The sequence below is a fragment of the Mercenaria mercenaria genome, chromosome 11 (genome assembly GCF_021730395.1).
Source record: "Mercenaria mercenaria strain notata chromosome 11, MADL_Memer_1, whole genome shotgun sequence".
Taxonomy (NCBI): Eukaryota; Metazoa; Mollusca; class Bivalvia; order Venerida; family Veneridae; genus Mercenaria; species Mercenaria mercenaria.
This window is the reverse complement of record NC_069371.1, coordinates 18,324,203-18,347,501: the sequence shown is the minus strand read 5'-3', so window position 1 is coordinate 18,347,501 and position 23,299 is coordinate 18,324,203. Positions and strand designations below refer to the sequence as shown.

At 34.0% G+C, this 23,299-nt stretch overlaps 1 protein-coding gene across 1 annotated transcript in view; it reads left to right on the top strand.

The window, feature by feature from the left end:
• The window catches only part of LOC123530690 (reversion-inducing cysteine-rich protein with Kazal motifs-like), a 92,609-nt gene that overhangs the window by 25,672 nt on the left and 43,638 nt on the right, over positions 1–23,299 (top strand). Inside the window, exon 5 of the mRNA XM_045311442.2 lies at positions 11,716–11,798. Coding sequence (XP_045167377.2) covers positions 11,716–11,798 — 83 coding nt within the window. The remainder of the gene's footprint in view (positions 1–11,715; positions 11,799–23,299) is intronic.

Below are 23,299 nucleotides of genomic sequence, written 5' to 3'. Positions count from 1 at the left end.
CAATCATGTCCAGCATGATAAGGGTTAAAAAATGCTAGTATAAAAGGCAGCACATAATCTTTTGTACAGATTTGATTATTTATTCGATAATGCATCACAATGTGTCGTAATTATTGCCGAAAAAATGTAGGCCAAGCTAATTAAAAGCTGATTGGATCTGCAATTTAAATAATCTGGTTCAACTGAAGAATTATTGACAGGCATTTTGTAGCTGTCAAACGATTGTATTGACATTGAAAATATGTTTTATGTCAAATGCCGTGACACTTGAATAGACCGATAGACCGGCTGTTTGCTATTGAATTCAAGCAATTCAAGTTATAACATAACGTACCTAAGCAAACAAGTGCAAAAAGAATAAGTAAACAAATTAAACTTAGTATAACCTTACGTTATTAAATACTAGCTGTATATAGGAAAATATATATAGATTTGTACTATCAATATTTTATTGTATAATTATGATGTGGTATAATAATGATTGGATATAAGTGAAAATGTTGTTATATTAAAAATTCAGTAATACAAAGTGTAGGAAGCTCCAGCATCTTGTCTGTGTGCAAAATCACTTAACCCTTATTATGATGGACACAATTGATTCCGCCCTTGCGACCAGTGCAGATCATGATCAGCCTGCACATCCATGCAGTCTGACCATGATCTGCACTGTTCGCCATTCAGTCAGTATCTTTTGGTATGCACCCCTTTTGACAGTTAATGGTACTGTCCAAATAGAAAGATGGACAAGTTCATTATAGAAATTTAGCAGTGTAATGGTTAATGTCATCAGGCTTAACGTTTGTGATCTTTGAGTCTTAACAATTTCAATTCTTACCACCTCCACCCTCACATAAGCTGAATGCTTCATGGTTCAAGTTAAGTTTTTATGCTTGAAACGACATTGGGCATTAACCAGTACAAAGTATATAGTTACATATTTGACTTACCTTCCTAAACCTGTCATATTATGTAAATAAACCTTAAGATATAGCTTCAGTAAAATACATATAATTGTGATTTATACTGCATTTTATTGTTGGTGGCAACTCACTTCAGTTTCATGCCACATAAATTATGTGCATTAAATACACATAATCTTAGCATGAGAAGTGCATGTGTTTAATTACTGCTTAATTCACTTAAGGTACATTCTGAACTCTTTTTAATAACAGTTCTTGAAGGCTGAAACACTATATTATGCATGATTGTATTTTGTTTAACTATATTTATTTTAATGGAGGAATATTACTTTTAATTAGTATTGTTAACTTTGTAAAGACAATAAAAATATTTGTCCTACACTCATGTTGTTTACTAGTAATACTTGCTACTAAGAGGTCCTGGCTTTGCAGTCGAGTAATTTAAATTACCAAAAACAAAAAATATTTTACGGGGAGTCAAATTATTTTAGTAACTCTTCTTTAGCAAGATCAGATTGAGATCATTTAATTTACAAAGACTCCCTTTATACCAATATATCTCTGGTCAGCAATTTAAGTTATTTACTAAGTAATATTTCATTTGCAAGGATTCAGGTTACACCCATTTCGATAAAAGGTCAAATTATTTACTATTAGCACTTTTGTTGCATTAGAGTTCCTAAACAGTTTACAAATAACACTTAGTTTCTCTTACAGTCAAGCTATTTATTGGTAACACCACTTTTGCTGGAGATTATACTTTCTGTGACTGCAGTCAAATAATTATCAAATTGCACACACTTTATCCTACAATAAAGTATTAGTAAACTCTCCTTTTGCAAGAGTTCCTTGCTTTGCAGTCAAATAATTTGCAGTCAAATAACTATCAAATTGCACACATTTTATCAAATAATCTTTGACCAACAGTCAAATTATTTACTAGTCACACTCTTTTTGCCATTGGCATTAATTCTCCTGCATTGCGTGTACACAGCATTAAACCTTAGAATGATAGATTCATGAATGAAGTCATGAACTGAAAATGAGACTCTTTTTTTTCATGAACAGATCATGAACACATTTTAGGTTTTTGTTCATGAACTGTTCATGAACAAATTCCATAATGTGTTTATGAACTGTTCATGATCTGTTAATGAACAGAAAAAGTCTCATTTTCAGTTCATGAAAAGTTCATTTTCATTTCATGAGCTTTTCAGTGAAAAGTTAATGAATAATTCATGAAACTTTCAAGTTAGTTGCAAAGGCACTAAATACCACCCTGTTGAAAAATTTCATGAACCTCAGATCTTAGCAAGGGCCACAAACAACATTTTTTTTTAAACTACAATTATTTAGCAGACTGACCATCTAAGCCAATGGCACATCCTATGTAGTAGTGGCCAGAGACTGTTTTTTTTTAGTCTCTGAGTCACTATGACAATGACATTTTACACCCTCAACAAAATTAATGACATGAGTAAGACCGTAAACTCAAGAGTGGGATTGGAAGCATAGTAAGAAGTAAACAATTGCTACATAAAATACAAAACATTAAGTTAAACAATGTATAATTTACTTTAATCTCCTCAAGATTGAAATTCAGATACTTGCCTTGCTTCAGGGTCATGAAAACTTGTGACATTTTAAAAGGTTTCTATATTTTTCAAAATGAACGATAACGACAACACCGTATTTACTTATTTAATATTCAGTGCTGCGCACTCATGTTCCTTTTAAACAATTCCTTACTGTAATATGATAAATATTTCCTTCTTATTTGCTATAAAAACTTCGCAAAAATTGCTGAATCACATGTGTAAAAAAATTCCCAGCATGCAACAAAATAATGAAGCTGATCATGTGACATTATGAATTTAATGTTCATGAACAGTTCATGAACTTATTCATTATTGTAAAAGATAATAAACCTAAGTATTATAATGTATAATGAATGAATATTTCAGTGTTCATGAAAGTTCATGAACTGTTCATGAATTAAGTTTGCTAATACACTTTATGAAAAGATCATGAGCAATTCATGAAAACCCTAAACAAAATGACATGAGTAAAACAGTAAACTCTGAGTGGGGTGGGGGCCATAATAAGAAGTAAACAATTGTTGCATAAAATACAAAACATTTAGTTAAATAATGTATAATTTACTTTAACCTCAAGATTGAAATTCAGATGTTAAGCTTTCTTCAGGGTTGTGAAAACTTGTGACATTTTAAAAAGATATTATACATATTTTTTAGAAATGAACTAAAACGACAACACCGTAATTACTTATTTAATATTCAGTGCACTCCTGTTCCTTTTAAACCATTCCTTACTGTAGTACGATAAATATTTTCTTCTTATTTGCTGCACAAACTTCTCAAAAATTGCTAAATCACATGTGCAAAAAAATTTCCCAGCATACAGCAAAATAATGGAAACTGATCATGTGACATTATGAATTTAATATTCATGAACAGTTCATGAACTTATTTATGATTGTAAAAGGTTGAATAAACCGGTATTTAAGTATTTATAATGTATATAATGAATGAATATTTCAATGTTCATGAATTGTTCATGAATTAAGTATGCTTAAGATGTTTTTTTGTTCATGAACCACCTCAAATTTGTTCATGAACTTTTCATGAATAATTGTACATGAACACACTTTATGAACAGATCATGAGCAATTCATGAACTCATGAATGCCCATGAACTGTTTATGAACTTTTCATGAAAGTACATGAACTAATGAATATTATCTCAACTGGGTTGTACACTCAATACTGGGTTCATCCAATAGGGGCAATTTAATGTTGTCACAATTTTTGCACCAGATCACTCTTTAACCAGCAATTTAAGTTACAGCTTTTTTTTTAACTTTTTGATGTGGGCTATTTATAGGCTTTATTCCCTGTGGATATTTCTTTAAAATCACACAATTTTCCCCTAAAATTGGCCAAAATAACATCAGGTTTGCTATTTCGCTTTGCCCAAAATTATGCTCAGGCTCCTTTCCTGCTTTATAGCAAAAAAAACCCCTGCAAGTAGTTATCAAATCACACTCATTCTTACCTAAAAATTCTTGCCCCTGAATCAAGTAGCTTGCAATATTAACATGCCCCCTGTAAACATGGTTGTTTAATATTCACTTGGTACATACTTGCGAGTTACCCAAAACTTGTACCTGCTTTTCAGATTGGTCTGTGCATTGTAGTGTGAATTTGTGTAAATTTATTTAAAACCTTTCAAATTGCAGTGTGAAATCCTCATAAACTTTTATATTAGACTCAAAGTGTAATAAATTGAGGGGATATAACTCCAGTGTAGCAAATTTTACACTCAATTTGACACTCTTGAAATAATTTTTGTCATCTGTTCAGTTTTATGTATACTTGTTTAATGACCCGTGTTACCTTGAAGAGGGGTGGTTGGTTCCGTAATTGCATTTTAATGGTCGGAAGAAAAAAGGAAATGGTGATGGTACGGGTATCTACCAACTATATAGAATAAATATAAGAAAAGGTTATTGTTATTAATATCATCAAACATTTTGTTTATGAGTGTCGTGGCAAAGATAAAATTATCATAGAAGATAATATTTTGATGTTGAATCATCTATACAAACTAGTGCTTTAGTGTACATACATAAACTTTGAATTTATAAAACATATAATTTACATATGATTTTGTTTGGAGAAATTTTTTATAGCTGTATTGTATTAAATAATACCACTAGATGTAGTTTTCAAATGCCAAAACTCAGTGCAACATTTTGATAATTTTTGTTCAGTTATACCAAAAAACAAATCAAGTCGCTTATGACAAATACCTGAGATTTGAGTTCATAATAATTTATAATAGTCAAAAATGACCGACGACACATGTCATGGAAATTGTAGCTGACATTCGGTTTACATTGACTTTAATTGTTTGTTAAATTTCATAGGATGTGACGCACAATAATTTGATATTAATAAATTACTTTATAGAAAAGTCAATGAAAAAGTTAACAAAGATCTAGTAGCATGTTATCAGGTTGCATAAAAAAGTGCAGTGTTCTTTTTCAGTCATAAAGCACACTAAATCCCCTCATTTGTTATGCGGGTGTTGACGTTGAGTATGTGTAAATAAAAGTTTCAAATTATCATGTCACAATAATACTGACTCCTAGCACTGCTATCGTTATAGTAACAGATGTATTTGCAATAAAAGTAAGGAAAAAAAAAGAGAAAAAAGAATGATGTAACATGATCTTGTGTTGTTGACAGATTAATCTGCCATTGGTGACACAGCTTGTCTTTTGTTCCTGTAGGGTTCAAATTTGGTTCTTACTTTTTCTGTGTATTGTAATACAGGGACTCGTTCAGCAAGTGTTAAGTCCTATTCATCGTTACTTTTTCAGTTTGTTTGAAGAAATTTATAACTTGCAAGACCGCAAAAATGATATTTAAAAAATTTAAAGGGTTTAACCCTTAGCCTGCTGCAGGCGAATTTAACAGCCTTTGCAAACAGCTTGGAACCAGACCAGACGCTGATTAAATCGGCGTCTGATCAGGTTCCAAGCTGTTTGCTACTCTGACAATATTTCTTCCAATTTTGGAGCAAATTGAATGAACTTAACAATTTTAGCAGACGACATTTCCAGCAGACGACAATTTATCTAGCATGCTAAAGGTTAAAACCTCGCATCATAAAATGCATTATTAAGGGAATAACAGATATAACAAAATATAACCTATTAGTATAAGGCAGATGGTCCAGCTTCCAGGGACCACCATTTACATAAACATCATCTCCTCTGAAACTGTTTGTCAAAGTTACACGAAACTTGACGTCTGTTGCATGTTAGCAAGGTTCTGTCAAGTGCATACAAAGGTTTCATTTGACTCCCCTGCTAGGAGCAGCTAGAGCTAAAAATAGAAAAGAAACTTGTAAATAATTTCTTGTCAGGAACTATTAGATCATGGATCTGTTATCAAACTTGGACTGTAGCATCATTACAAGGTCATACCAAATTTATTAATAAAGTGGTGGCATTAGAAGTTAAAATATCTTTAAATGACTTTTTTCCTGCAGATCTGCATGAAATTTTGTCTGAAGAATCCTGCTGTAAGGTTCTGTCTCAGATTTGTTCAAACGATGGCCTTTGACCTGTTTTATTCTTTTACACTTAATACTGTTGTTACCGTTCATAATTCAGTGTGTCATACGTTGATTTAAAGTCAAATTGTAAATGAAGAAGTGAGCTAGTGGCTTTGGACCACTCTTTTTCTTATTTATTGTTTTGTTGATACACTGAAAATAACTGTCAACAGTAAGCATGCAGTGCTATATAATATAGTTCCTTTAATTTGCAGTTCTGAATTAATGTTAGAGAGAATTGGACACGCTACATTAATGAATCAGAGGATTTTGGCTCGAATAGTATGCAAAGCAAAAGTCATTTAGTCTGACTCAAGAAAGGTTTTATATCATGCCATCGTTTGGCATGTGGCATTAACTGAGTTCTTTGTTTAATTAGCTGTGCATGCTCAGTGCATTTTTTTTTAAAAAGAAAATCAGAGCCGATAAACCTGAAAATACTAATCAAAATAAAGGCAAAACATAGGAATAACTGACGTAACATGCACAGTTTCACAAATTACATGAATTTTTGCCTGTATGTCATGAATTCGGCTTTCCTGGTGAAAGATATTGTAAGAGGTAACTCATTCAAACAATACAGTTAATGTACTAAGTTTAGACACTTACTTTTTTTCTTGATATGCAAACTATGAAAATCTGTGTTTTTAAAGTTTAGGTTTAATATTGCAAAATGACATTGGTTGATTGACTTCAAGAAATTTCATTATAACAAACTTTGTCTATTCTTCTCCACTTTGCAAGATCAGTATGTATCTAAACATTTTCTTTGATAAATTAAGTTATATGCCAGATTATACAAAGTGATATTGCTTTATGCCAGATTCTAATTTTAACAAATGCGGTAATATATTTTCTCATATTTTGATACTGAACTAGAGCTGGAATCAACAGTAAGCATGTCTTTAACATTATGTTGTCAACAATTCCCAGCATGAACTCATTAGTACACAAGTTAACTTACAATCGCTATTGTTGGGAACACTGGTTTTGCATTTTTTCACCACCGCAGAGACTATCGCCAAGGAAACATCTCGAAAATGTCTCGCATGGCAGACATTCTAGTAGAGACTTTGGTTCTGTGTCATGCTTACACGAAAATTGATGTGAAACTTCACAAAAATAGAAAAATTGATATTTGAGCCACGCCATGAGAAAACCAAGATAGTGGCTTTGTCTGGTCTGGAACCATGCTGTTCACTTTCAAATGCTATTGCAACTAGAGAAACCATTCGTGAACAGGATGGATCCTGACCAGACTGCGTAGATGCGCAGGCTCTGGATCGATGCTGGTCGCAAACGCACATTGTTGGTTTTTTCATGGCGCAGCTCATTTCTCTTATATCTTCTGTATGAAAGGATATAATTTGAGATAAAAACAAAATAAAACATGAAGACATTTACTTAAGAAGTATGGCAGAGAAAAAGTCACTTATTTTCCCATGGCTATTGTGTAATACTGTTAAGATTATGGAATGTTTGTGACTGCATTTTCTCATTGAAAAAATAGAAATGTATGTGTTTTTGGGACGTGACTTAAAAATGTCTTCAGGGAACCAGACATTTTGAGATAATTAAGGGAGTTCAAGTTTTAGGATGAATACACTGATGACTATATAAGATGTATTAAAAATAGACTCAACTTAGGTTTTGGTTATTAAAGATCTTAAAAAATATATATTGGGTTATTAATTTTGTATACTGCAATTCCTAAAACATTTTGTAAAAACCACAGACTAAAATGTTACTGCTTTTTGCTTTTTTTTAAAGCTCAGAATTCATACGCCCAGATCTTGAAGCTAAAAATGGTGCACGTATTGTAAAGGATCGATATCAGGTGTAGTAATAGAAAGGTTCGGAAACAGAAAAACATCAGTTTGAGCCATCACACAAAATGATATAATGATTTTCATTTTTTTTTTTTGCAATCGTTCATGTCTGAAATTTATACATGCTACTGAACATATCCAAGTATCAGATAATTTGAACTAACGCTTTTATGTAGCTGTCACTCTAAATCAGAAAATTTGCGTAATGTATTTTGCCAATGATTTAATGGCCTCGATCTTTTAAGCAGTCAAATTTATGTTTATCTTTAAGATGTTAGATTACACGGTCTGTACATTCTTTTATAACGAAACAAATTACTTTTGTCTTAAAGTAATAACCCTACCACTAATTCATGGTTTAAGATGAAATGATTTTATTGTGCATTTTAAAAAATCTTGAAATGTTTAACAAAGAAAGCCAAACATTATAATTTGACATGAGAAGGCCACCGTGTTGTGTGAAATTTAAGTCCAAGGTTTGAACCAATTACGAGTTTCACTGATTCTCAAGATTATTTTCTGGCAGGAACCTACAAGGAAGACAGATATATTTCTGAATTTTATTATTGTTAGCCTTGACTTTTATAGAAACTGACATAACAGTATTTCTAAGAATTCCATGGAGGTCTAGAAAAAAATTATAATAATATTATGGTAGATATTTTTTTTCCCATAGGCAAGTCTGAAAATGTAGGGAAATTGCTGTTGACAGATGCGATGTGTCACAGTTTCACCAGAGGGGGTAGTTCATTTAATGCTGACATTCATGTTTTTTCCTACAATGTTTGGAACTCTTCTGTAATGTTTTCTGTAAAACCTGATGAGTTTGAAGTTCCGACTCAACTTAATTGCTGTGTGAGAGATTTTCATTATGAAACTATACATTTTTTTAGGTAAAAATAGGTGTTGTAGCATATAAATGTGCATAATCACCTTAAATCATGATCTACCAACAGAAGATATCTAAAAAAAAACAACGATATGCTGATATGCGGTAAAATCCTGTAACTTTTTAAGCATCCAGTTTACATTATACCTTAATGGGAAATGTCAGTGTCGCTTTGAATATATTTATTGTGACACAATGCTTTTTCGGGCATTTAAGATCAGGCTGCTTAGATTAGAGATTAGTTAATGTTTTCAGTAACGAAAGTAAAAGTATTGCGCAGTTACTTTGCACTTTCATAACAATGGCAGCTTTTTTTCTGTTTTGCATGCTGTACTAAATAAAGCCTAATCTAACATGTTGTGGCTCTTGGCATTATTTAAAAACTATGGCAGAAAAGTTAATATAAAATGTCAAAATGTAGAATAAATGTAGCGAATATATTTCACGTATTCATAATTGTTTGCTGTCAGACCTTGTAATTTTAATTAGAGGTGCACTATTTTACAGCAGTTTTTACAACCTTTAGTTTTGCATATGGTTTTAGCGGAATCATTTGAATTAGAAAATAACCCGCTTATGAGCACATAGGGGATTCTGTTCAGCGAAATAACATCTTTTTCATTATTTGTTTTATTTTAAGTGACTACACTCATGCCAGCTGCAGTGGCTGTATTGCCAGTTTTAATTTCCATAAAATTGAGAAATATTCTTCATAATGGAAATGAAAATCCATCAGACTGTCTGGCTTGTGCAAAAGTTTAGAAATTAAGTCAAGGAGATCAGTGAAAAAAATGTATTCTGAACATTTATTTGCAACTTTTAAAGACATGATTTATTCTGCCTTTGCGACCAGTGCAGATCGTGATCAGCTTGCACATCTATGCAGTCTGATCAAGATCTGCACTGTTCATTATTTAGTCAGTATTTTTTTGGTAAGCACCCCTTTATAAACAGTTAATGGTACTGTCCAAATTGAAAGATGGACAAGTTCATTATAGAAATTTAGTAGGGTAAGGGTTAATCTGGTCTCTACAGAATGATTAATGTCTTGATGAATATGCCCTGGCTCCTATTCTGTTGTGCTCCATCCTTGGATCATGTGCTTTGATCTTCCAAAAATATTATATTAAACATTTTTGGGGAAAAAGATCCCTTGATAAAAGTATTGTCTCCATTTTCACATTGTTCTTATTTTGGAATTTTTACGAAAGTCAGTATTTCTTCTGTTTAATAGACAGTAAAACATACAAAAAGTAATCCAGCATATATGAGAGCTCCGAGAGTGAAACTAATAGCCTATGTGTGTATACGATAAAAAAGCAGATCAAGCGGTGAATGCAACAGACGTCTAAGTGCATATAGATAAAGAAGCACTTGGACTACTTTCGCATTCACTCCTCGAGATAGACTATAATGGCTTTGTACCACAAAAGTTATTAAGTGTCCTCAAAAAATGTAACTTGTTCAGTTTGTGTCTCATTCCAGAAATTCATTTGTGAGACTTGTTAATTAGCTGTAACAACCTTATCATTGTAAAGGTGGACTGTTACAATGTAAGTTCACAAGTAGGAGATGGTTCGTCAGCGGAACTTTTATGGTTCTTTTCTTGCACCATGTGTGACTTTACACCTATTTAATGTTTTAACAACCATTTAGCAGAAGGATATTTGTGTTTTTGTTATGTAAATACGTGTGTTTCCTCACTTAAAGAATGTATACGCTAAAATCTTTGCTTGCAGTTTTATTTAAATTCCGTAATTAATCTGTCTTCTGGAATGATGTGACATAAATAGTGTTTCACAGTGGCTGAACAAAGGCTGTTGATTTAAAGATGTGTCATCTGTTAAGTTTATTATGGTAAATGAATTTAACATGAATACATTTATGTCTTTTTCTGCATAAAATAAACGTTTAAGACTTGAAACGAAAAAAAATATCCATCTCGTACATGCAAGCGTTCATGTTTTTTTTCTCTCGCGTCTTGAGATACTTTTGATACTGATATTGTAACACGATTTTATATGCTGTTAGCTTGATGGTGTCCATTATTATTATCTTTTAATCATTAATAACACACTTAGGTGAGTATGAGCAATTAAATTTGATAATTTTCTATAAAGGAAGATTCTCTGGTCACTTTTGCTGTAATTCTATATTGTCAGTAGTGATTGAACTGGAAATCTTTTTAATACTGTCCTGCTGCTGTAACTTTTCCATTTTCTGTAACGCTGGACAGTGAATATTCTCTGGTTGTCCTTGTTGCTAGACTTGCAATATTTGCTGGCCGTCTAATGCTGCAACTTGTTTTCTAGTTTCTGTATTGCTAGACTGGCAATATTCTCTGGCCTTGTTTTCTAGTTTCAGTCTTGCTGGACTGGCAATATTCTCTGGGACAGTCCTTGCTGTAACTTGTTTTCAAGGTTCAGTATTGCTAGAACTGGGAACATTCTCTGGCCATCCTTGCTGTAACTTTATGATTTATATTTTCAATATTGCTAGAACTGGGAACATTCTCTTGCCATCCTTACTATAACTATGTTTTATATTTTCAGTATTGCTAGAACTTGGAAAATTCTCTGGCCATCCTTGCTGTAACTTTGTTTTATTTTTTCAGTATTGCTTAGAACTGGAAACATTCTCTGGCCATCTTTGCTGTAACTTGTTTTCTAGTTTCAGTATTGCTAGAACTGGGAACATTCTCTGGCCATCCTTGCTGTAACGTTTTGGTTTATATTTTCAGTATTGCTTAGAACTGGGAACATTCTCTGGCCATCCTTGCTGTAACTTGTTTTCTAGTTTCAGTATTGCTAGAACTGGGAACATTCTCTGGCCATCCTTGCTGTAACGTTTTGGTTTATATTTTCATTATTGCTACAACTTGGAACATTCTCTGGCCATCCTTGCTGTAACTTTTTATGTTTTGTATTTTCAGTATTGCTAGAACTGGGAACATTCTCTGGCCGCCCCTGCTGTAACTTGACGAAGACAAAGGCATGTAGAGAGGCTTGTATTAAGGTAAGTTTATCAAGACAAATCCCAGCCAGAAGCAGGTGAAGGCAGTGGCATCTCTTAAAGTCAAGAGGAGAGAAGGGATTTAATGAATAATGATTACAAGGATGGCTATGGTTAGACTGTGTTGCAGTAGATACTGTAATCGATACAAGTGGGAATGGGTTGCAGTTGGTAACTTTCTCTTGAAAATAGTCTTCAAATAAGGACTGATACTTTCCTTCTCTTAATGAAATTTTACATTAATGAAGATGTCCTTATGGGCTTTAAAAAAAGCATTATGGTATAATACTTTATCCTTTTGGGCACTTATGATTCCAGATTACTTTCCATAGGGCTTCCACCATTTTCTTTGAGCTTATAATTTCTAACAGGTCATGAACATTGCATCCTCATGTTTATGAGTGGCAAACTGTGTATTTATCAATATTTATCTGAATGAATGATGAAATAAGTGACTAGTCAAGTATGTAGGCAGCAGAAAAAAATCGCAGGAGCATGATAATCGTGCAGGGTCTTGGAATAATGAGAAAAACAGATGTTCTGTTACCTCTTCGATTATTAGATTTTTTTGTGTATAAGCCCAGAATAGTGGAAGTAATTTACATTATGTTTGTAGGCACTCACTTAAATAGCTTTTACCGCGAAGCAAGTGCTTTCTACTATTATTATTATATTCACGCTACCCTGGCCACCAACTAGATGATTTTTACAAGTTTTTAAAACAACATTTATCTGAATTTTTACTTTGCTTTATGAACTCGGAGTTCTGATTATCAAGCCTTTATGTTTTTAGAAGAAAAGAGGAATATTTATACAGGATCTGAATAGCTTCCGGAGTTGTCTGAACAAAATGCAGTCTGAATACAGGTTATGTTCAGACAGGCCATCAGTAACCCTAGTGAAAATTTAATGGAGGTACACATTCCCTTTCAATGTTGCATCATTCTGATACAAGCACAATGGCAGAAAAATAATGTGTTGAAAGATACAGAGTTTCAACTTCAAATGCACAACATTTCATATTTGCATTGTCATTTTAGCAGTTGAAGTGGTGCTTCATTATTCAGTGTCACCATGGGAAATTGCAATGTCATCATGCAAGCAACAGAATTCAAGAAGTTTGCTCTATATTTAAAACTTCAGAATAACCAGAACATTTTGAGGAGAATTTTGAAGCATGGACATCCAATCAATGAAGTCATTTTAATTAGTTTACCTGCCACTCATAAGCATGAATTAAATTGGGGTAATTTAGACAAAATCTTGAATGTTCAACACCCACAGAAAATGTATAGACTGTAATGATTTGAATTCCATTTTGTGAAGATAAACTGATTTACCTTGCAGTTAGGTAGGATGCAGCGGAAATGCATTTTTTGTGTGCAAGTTTTGCTATCACAACCAGTGAACAGGCATCTGGGAAAGTTAAAACCTGCCTCCCCACCGTGTAATGGCCATTAACTTTTATGGGTGCATTGTATGTGCAGATTTCCATGCTCCTGTCAAGTGTATAAATCAGGCAGATGGTGTGCATGCTTCACAAGTAGGTACTGGGTATTAGTCTGCTTTCAGCACACGAAAATAAATCACTCAAAAATACATACTTTAATACTGCCATTATAGTAATAGTGCGTCAGATGCATTAATATTATATTTAATAAGATAACTTAGTCAACATGCTACGTTAATCAGTAGGGAAGTAAAAAATGATCTTTCAGTAATCTTTAATATGAAATACTGTACACTCATTTTGAAACATATTAATGTTAAGGCGTTGTCCATCTCGTTTCCTTTTCAGGACTCCTAGAATTAGAAAGTATTATAGGTACAGCTTTTTAGCTCACCTGTCACGAAGTGCGTAGTCCATCGTCCGTCAACAATTTCTAAAAAAATCTTCTTGAAAATCACTGGGCAGAATTACACCAAACTTCACAGGAATGATCCTTGGGTGGCCCCCTTTCAAAGTTGTTCAAAGAATTGAATTCCATGCAGAACTCTGGTTGCCATGGCAACCGAAAGGAAATTTTTTAAAAATCTTCTCAAAAACCAGAAGCCCTAGAGCTTAGATATTTGACATGTAGCATTGCCTAGTGGACCTCTACTAAAGTTGTTCAAATCATGACCCCGGGGTTAAAATTGACCCCGCCCCAGGGGTCACTTGATTTTACATATAGATTTCTATATCTTCAAAATTTTTTAAGAAATAAACCAGAAGGCCTAGAGCTTAGATATTTGACATGTAGCATTGCCTAGTGGACCTCTACAAAATTTATTCAAATCATGACCCCCAGGGTCAAAATTGACCCCGCCCCTGGGGTCACTTCATTTTACATAGGAAAATCTTCAAAATTTTTCCAAAAATAAACCAGAAGGCCTAGGGCTTTGATATTTAAAATGTAGCATTGCCTAGTGGACCTCTACAAAATTTGTTCAGATCATGACCCCTTGGGTCAAAATTGACCCTGCCCCAGGGGTCACTTGATTTTACATAGGAAAATCTTCAAAAATTTTCTAAAAATAAACCAGGAAGCCTAGGTCTTAGATATTTGACATGTAGCATTGCCTAGTAGACTTCTACAAAATTTCTTCAAATCATGACCCCGCCCCATGGGGTTACTTGATTGTACATATAAAAATCTTCAAAATTTTCTAAAAAATAAACCAGAAGGTCTACATGTAGCATTGCCTAGTGGACCTTTTCAAAATTTGTTCAAATTTTGATCCCCCAGGGTCAAATTGACCCAGCCCCAGGGGTTACTTAATTGTACATAGGGCAATCTTTGTAAATTTGCTAAAAATAAACCAGAAGGCCTAGATCTTAGATATTTGATATGTAACATTGCCTAGTAGACTTCTACAAACTTTGTTCAAATCATGACCCCTGGGGTAAAATTGGCCCCGCCCCAGGGGTTACTTGATCTTCCAAAAAATTTCTAAAAATCATCAGTTTGACATTTGAAACATGTAGCTCATATTACTTGGGTGAGCGATCCAGGGTCATCTTGACCCTCTAGTTAAATGTTACTGATGACTTAAGCCCCTCTTTGAACGGGATCCATATTGTTTTTTGGGTCAGTATGTCAAACGTCAAGGTTACAGTGACCTTGAGATTAAATTTTTTTCAAAATTCATAAAGTATATTATTATTATTATTATACCACATTTATAAAGCACTCTATATGCATATGTACACATTCAGAAGTGCTTTGCAGAATACAGTGCAAAAATACAATCACAAATTCATCACAAATAAAAAAAATCCCTTTGTCCTTGTTACATTAATTTGTGCAAGAATATAAAAAGCATGCAGATATATCTAAACAAGACAAACATATAAACATATTTAATAAAATGCAGGCCTGTTGCTGTTCTATATCCGTCATTGTTGTCACATACTGCACCAAGATTCCTGACAGTCATTTTGTTGATTTTCACAGAGACATCAGCAATGTACTTGGAGTTATGCTTTGATGTGAATAACATTACCTCTGTTTTATCAGTATTTAGCTTCAGCATGTTGCAATGCATTTGATGAAACAATTTCAGCCAGATAACTCTAAATGCGGCACAGTACCTCACTTCTATTGTTAAAGGACAGGTATAACTGAGAGTCATCAGCATAGAAATGATGAAGTCCATGAGGTCTGCATATAGCCCTAATAGGTTTAGCGGACAATGATACAGTTCTTTGGACCCAGTACGGATCCATAGGGCATACTGTACTTCATCCACATAGGTGTTGACAACTCATTATCAACACACTCAGTTTGATAGCAGTGGTTTAGAGATGATGACGTGCATACACCTGCTTTGTTTTTGACTCCGAAATGATGTTCAAGGTTATGTAAGTGTTTTATGGTCAGTTGTGTCGAAAGCTGCAGACAGAGTTGCACGATGCCTGTTCCGGAATTTTGGTTAAAAGACCTGAGGATGTCATTCTGTACCTTTAGCAAAGCTGACTCTGTTGAATGAAACTTGGACTGCAGTCCCTCATGTTGTTTATTTTCATTCAAGTGGCGCTCAAGACTTGCATCTACTACCTTTTCCACGATTTTTTTAAACAAAAGGGAGATTGGACACAGGTCTATAGTTTTTGGGAGTATTTGGTTTAAAACAAAGTTTGTTAAGCAGAGGTCTTATCCTTTTACTCTTAATCTCCTTTTGTACACAACCATCAAACTCACACAGATTTGTTTGGAGTATTTTATTGTATGATTTGTGACTTTACCTCTCCTATCTTTGCAGCAGCCAAATCAACAAGACAGTTCACTACTTCCTGATGCTCTGTACATTTCAAGTGTGATAAATCACTGTCAGTCTAGCTGTCTGACATGATGTCATTCCTAATGTTTTCAATTATACTAAAAAAAAAGAGTCTGAGTTCCTTTGAGGATACATTGGAGGGAGTGCAGCATCTTGACAGTCTTTTTGCAGGTTTTTGATCTTGGCCAAGCCTTTGTGGTCATGGTTACAAGACTTTACCTTATCTCAGAAGATGTCCATTTGGGTCTGAATGAGAAGTTTATTTATGGTAGTACATTGGTCTGTGTGTGGTGGATTAATTGTTCGATCAGATTTACGCAATGGCTCAAGCTTACATTTTAAATGTTTTGTGTTAACAGCTGTTTACACAATGACCACTAGGTAAAGTTACAGGGACCAACATTTTAGTTTCTATTCCCCCCACCCCACCAAGCACTCCAATTTTGACATATTGGGTAGAATATGCCGTTTTGATACTAAGTGTTGATATTACCAAACAACAATATTCACTTTGGAAAAAAAAGAAGAGTAACTTAAATTTGCACCTGTACATCTTACATTGTCATGTAAAACTTCATATTTTATATCATATTATGAATGTAGGCATGGCTAAGCATTTTAAGTAAGTTTTACTCAGTATGTAACAATATCTTTATAGAAAATTCCCACCTACATCATTTACTAGGAGAATAGTGGATGTTTTATACACAGTATAATCGCTATTTTTTTTAAAGTTTTCCCTGAAAACAAGGTACAAAGGTATTAACACTGAAAGATTTAGTTTAGTATGGGTTTAATGCTGTATTTTCATAACAAATTCCACCTTCTTGAAAGTCTTCAGCAGTGATAAAGATATAAAAAGAGCATAAAGTTAAGCATTAAAATGTTTCCAAGCTGAGTGGAATCAGTTCGTTTTGTTATATAACAATATGTTGGGGAAAAAAATGGGAATTAGAATCTCACAACTGTTTTAATTCAGAGGGCAGGAAATAGTAGATTTAGAAATTCCGCAAAATTGCATATATTATACCACTTCGAGAAAAATCATAAAAAATCAATTTTGTGAAATGTCAAGGAAGAGTTAATCCAATGTGTTACATTATACTTAGAACTATGGCACATTCAGCCTGCCAGTTAAATTGGTTTTACAATAAAAATGAGTAAGACACTCGAGATTCAGGACACTAAATTTTGAGGCAAAAATGGCCCAAACTGCACACCTATTGAGACCTGTCCTGTAGTATTTGTGAACGACTGACCTAAGACGTACGCATATTTTTACAGAACGAGACTGAATGTTACATATATAAACAGTCCTGGTGAGAAAAAGTATCTCATAAGCATTTAATTCTTTTTAGCTCACCTGTCACAAAGTGACAAGGTGAGCTTTTGTGATTGCGCGGTGTCCGTCGTCCGTCCGTCCGTCCGTGCGTCCGTCCGTAAACTTTTGCTTGTGACCACTCTAGAGGTCACATTTTTCATGGGATCTTTATGAAAGTTGGTCAGAATGTTCACCTTGATGATATCTAGGTCAAGTTCGAAACTGGGTCATGTGCCTTCAAAAACTAGGTCAGTAGGTCTAAAAATAGAAAAACCTTGTGACCTCTCTAGAGGCCATAATTTTCAATGGATCTTCATGAAAATTGGTCAGAATGTTCATCTTGATGATATCTAGGTCAGGTTTGAAACTGGGTCACGTGCGGTCAAAAACTAGGTCAGTAGGTCTAAAAATAGAAAAACCTTGTGACCTCTCTAGAGGCCATATATTTCAAAGATCTTCATGAAAGTTGGTCAGAACGTTCACCTTGATGATATCTAGGTTAGGTTCGAAACTGGGTCACGTGCCATCAAAAACTAGGTCAGTAGGTCAAATAATAGAAAAACCTTATGACCTCTCTAAAGGCCATATTTTTCAGGGGATCTGTATGAAAGTTGGTCTGAATATTCATCCTGATGATATCTAGGTTAAGTTTGAAACTGGGTCACGTGCGGTCAAAAACTAGGTCAGTAGGTCTAGAAATAGAAAAACCTTGTGACCTCTCTAGAGGCCATAATTTTCAATGGATCTTCATGAAAATTGGTCAGATGTTCATCTTGATGATATCTAGGTCAAGTTTGAAACAGGGTCAAGTGCCGTCAAAAACTAGGTCAGTAGGTCTAAAAATAGAAAAACCTTGTGACCTCTCTAGAGGCCATATATTTCAAAGATCTTCATGAAAGTTGGTCAGAACTTTCACCTTGATGATCAAGTTCGAAACTGGGTCACGTGCCGTCAAAAACTAGGTCAGTAGGTCAAATAATAGAAAAACCTTGTCACCTCTCTAAAGGCCATATTTTTCATGGGATCTGTATGAAAGTTGGTCTGACTGTTCATCTTGATGATATCTAGGTCAAGTTTGAAACTGGGTCATGTGCGGTCAAAAACTAGGTCAGTAGGTCTAAAAATAGAAAAACCTTGTGACCTTTCTAGAGGCCATATATTTCACAAGATCTTCATGAAAATTGGTCAGAACATTCACCTTGATAATATCTAGGTCAAGTTCGAAACTGGGTCACGTGCAGTCAAAAACTAGGTCAGTAGGTCTGAAAATAGAAAAACCTTGTGACCTCTCTAGAGGCCATATATTTCATGAAATCTTCATGAAAATTGTCAGAATGTTCACCTTGATGATATCTAGGTCAAGTTCGAAACTGGGTCACGTGCATTCAAAAACTAGGTCAGTAGGTCAAATAATAGAAAAACCTTGTGACCTCTCTAGAGGCCATATTTTGCATGGGATCTGTATGAACGTTGGTCTGAATGTTCATCTTGATTATATCTAGGTCAAGTTTGAAAGTGGGTCACGTGCCGTCAAAAACTAGGTCAGTAGGTCAAATAATAGAAAAACCTTGTGACCTCTCAAAAGGCCATATTTTTCGATGGATCTTCATGAAAGTTTGTCTGAATGTTCATCTTGATTATCTAGGTCAAGTCTGAAACAGGGTCAAGTGCCGTCAAAAACTAGGTCAGTAGGTCAAATAATAGAAAAACCTTGTGTCCTCTCTAAAGGCCATATTTTTCATGGGATCTGTATGAAAGTTGGTCTGACTGTTCATCTTGATGATATCTAGGTCAAGTTTGAAACTGGGTCACGTGCGGTCAAAAACTAGGTCAGTAGGTCTAAAAATAGAAAAACCTTGTGACCTTTCTAGAGGCCATATATTTCACAAGATCTTCATGAAAATTGGTCAGAACATTCACTTTGATGATATCTAGGTCAAGTTCGAAACTGGGTCACGTGCGGTCAAAAACTAGGTCAGTAGGTCTGAAAATAGAAAAACCTTGTGACCTCTCTAGAGGCCATATATTTCATGAAATCTTCATGAAAATTTGTCAGAATGTTCACCTTGATGATATCTAGGTCAAGTTCGAAACTGGGTCACGTGCCTTCAAAAACTAGGTCAGTAGGTCAAATAATAGAAAAACCTTGTGACCTCTCTAGAGGCCATATTTTGCATGGCATCTGTATGAACGTTGGTCTGAATGTTCATCTTGATTATATCTAGGTCAAGTTTGAAAGTGGGTCACGTGCCGTCAAAAACTAGGTCAGTAGGTCAAATAATAGAAAAACCTTGTGACCTCTCAAAAGGCCATATTTTTTGATGGATCTTCATGAAAGTTTGTCTGAATGTTCATCTTGATGATATCTAGGTCAAGTTTGAAACAGGGTCATGTGCGGTCAAAAACTAGGTCAGTAGGTCTAAAAATAGAAAAACCTTGTGACCTCTCTAGAGGCCATACTTGTGAATGGATCTCCATAAAAATTGGTCAGAATGTTCATCTTGATGATATCTAGGTCAAGTTCGAAAGTGGGTCACGTGCCATCAAAAAGTAGGTCAGTAGGTCAAATAATGAAAAAACGTTGTGACCTCTCTAGAGGCCATATTTTTCATGGGATCTGTATGAAAGTTGGTCTGAATGTTTATCTTGATGATATCTAGATCAAGTTTGAAACCGGGTCAACTGCGATCTAAAACTAGGTCAGTAGGTCTTGAAATAGAAAAACCTTGTGGCCTCTCTAGAGGCCATACCCTTGAATGGATCTTCATGAAAATTGGTCAGAATGTTCACCTTGATGATATCTAGGTCAAGTTAGAAACTGGGTCACGTGCTTTAAAAAACTAGGTCAATAGGTCAAATAATAGAAAAACCTTGTGACCTCTCTAGAGACCATATTTTTCAATGGATCTTCATGAAAATTGATCAGAATTTTTATCTTGATAATATCTAGGTCAAGTTCAAAACTGGGTCACATGAGCTCAAAAACTAGGTCACTATGTCAAATAATAGAAAAAACGACGTCATACTCAAAACTGGATCATGTGGGAAGAGGTGAGCGATTCAGGACCATCATGGTCCTCTTGTTTGATAAACATTATAAAGTTCTACATCAAATTTGAGCTAAATCTAGATGGATGGATGACTCCTTTAGCTTTGACTGACTTTCAATATGTCTGCTAAGATTTTAGATTTTGCAACCTTTAAAGAGCTAGGAAAATCAACTCGAGCAATTTTTTTATTTTACCCAACAATATTTCATTCATGGGAATATAGTATATATTAACATCATAAATAACCAATTGAATATAAATGCCTTTAAAATGCATCTACCTCTTTTATTCAGAAAACGTACAAGGGCCCCAATACGAAAGAAAGAAATGCCTCACTTCCAGAAAAGAAAGAATATCAAAATTTAACGCAGTCAGTGATCATTATCTCATTTAGATATATAAATTGTGCAGCACATATATTTTGTTAAGCAAAGTCATTGTGAGCCTTTAAGTGATTACACCTAGAGAACATAGGTGGGTTGTTATGTAGCATGTACATTGCATTATCAGCTATGCATTCACTGTATGATTATTATGCCATGAATACAGTGGGTAAGTCCTGCACATTAAGGGACCTCCATGGCTGAGTGGTTAAGGTCGCTGACTTTTGAATCACAAACCCCTATCCACAGTTAGTTGTCATGTGACAAAGTCATCCAGCCGGCATAGGGAAGATCAGTGGTTCTAACCAGGTGCCTGCCTGGCATATTCAGCTGATTAAAATATTTTCAAGGAAGTTTGGATTTATGGCTTGACTGTTTACAACAGGAAAACTATGACAGACATTATTTTTTATTCATTTCACGAAATCAATTTACTGTCCTATGATATGTATCTTTGTAATGGATCACATTTTCTTATTCATTGGAAGTGCCAATATTCTAGCACTCCATTGCAGGACAATGATGATATTGATTGATATTGCCTGTTGGTAATACCTTAATAATGGATATTGTTTAATGGGAACTGTTATGACAAGTTTATTGCAGTGTCAATATTATCAGAATGTCAAGCAAATTGAAAGCTAGATATTTTTTCCAAACTATATATTTTACCACTCATTAACTATTAAGAGCGCTGTATAATGCAGTGTCAGTTGTGTTAAAGAAATGATAGAAATGCAATGTCAGCTCTTGCAAGCACATGTAGAACCGGTATATTCCTATAAGACATAGATTTTTAGATTTATTCTTTTTCATTAGAGTATCATTAGAATAACAGTAATGTCATAAGTAACAGAGTGTATTGACATCCAAAACACAAGAATAACAGTAACAGAGTGAAATATTGACATCCTAAACACAAGAATAACAACTGCAACAAAGTAAAATGACATCATAAACACAAAAATAACAGTAACAAGAGTTAAATGACATCATTAAGACAAAAAATTAGTGTACCAACTTCTTAAACACAAAAATAACAGAAGCAGAGTGAAATGACATCATAAACACAAAAATATGACATCATAAACACAAAAATAAGTGTAGCAGAGTGAAATGACATCATAAACACAAAAATATGACATCATAAACAAAAAAATAACAGTAACACAAAAATAACAGTAGCAGAATGAAATGACATCATAAACACAAAAATATGACATCATAAACCCAAAAATAACTGTAGCAGAGTGAAATGACATCATAAACACAAAAATATGACATCATAAACACAAAAATAACAGTAACAAAGTGAAATGACATCATTAAGACAAAAAATTACTGTACCAACTTACTAAGCACAAGAATAACTGTAACGGAGTGAAGTGACGTCATAAACACAAAAAGTAATAGTTATAGTATGTGTGAGAGTGTGTTACCAGGATATATCAGAGCTAGGGGTACATCGAGGGTATTTTTCTCTGCACATATCGTCGAGGCCGGTAGGCCGAGACAGATATGTGAAGAGAAAAATAACGAGATGTACCCCTAGCTCTGATATATCCTGGTAACACACGAGCACTACATATTATAACTGTTTTATCGCATAGTTTATCATTAAAATTTATATATTATTTTCATTTAAATTTGTTTATTATTATTTTTACTATTTTGATTCCCTTTCTGTGCCTCGCTGACTGAAACACTAAAACTTCTGTTTTAGAAAATGTGTTCCCCAGATAAAAGTACCCAACAAATTTCTGCATTGGTTTTAAATCTTTGCATTTCATTGGCCAGACATATTGTAAAACTTGTTGTTTTGTTTGTAAAAAAAATCAAAGAAAAAGAAACATTTGAGAAATCTCAGAATTTCATATATGTCATGTATTTCTGAATTTGGCAATAACTATCAAGTTTTTGAAATATTCTAGTTTATTTATTCTTTTACTTTATAAATGTAGGTGTTTGTGACAATTCTTTCTCTGTGAATTGTAAATTGGAGCTAAAATCATCTTTTCTTTGAAAGGAAAAAATTATACTCCCTTGATAGGACCTCTATAGAGAAAAAGTGTTCCGATATATATCGGAACAGTTTTACTGTGCTGATATATATCGGAACACTTTTTTTCTTATGAAACTCTATAGAGATTTCCGTGTTGATATATATCGCAACAGTTTTGTAAGATATCAGCACAGTTTTGTAGTAATAATGTGTGTTACTATGTATAACATGCTGCAAAGATCAAAGGAAAATTGCCGCACTATGCGATAATAACAGTTATAGAGTGAAATGATGTCATGAACACATGAATAACAGTAACAATCAGGGAAATGTTGTCATAAACGTGATGCTGCACCTTGGCATACTTTTCACATTTTTGCATACAAATATATATATAAATGTTTGATCTTACATTTAGGTTTGAAAATGTTACTTTGATATTATAAATCAACTGTTAATGCTTGAGCCATTGGATATGATGTGAT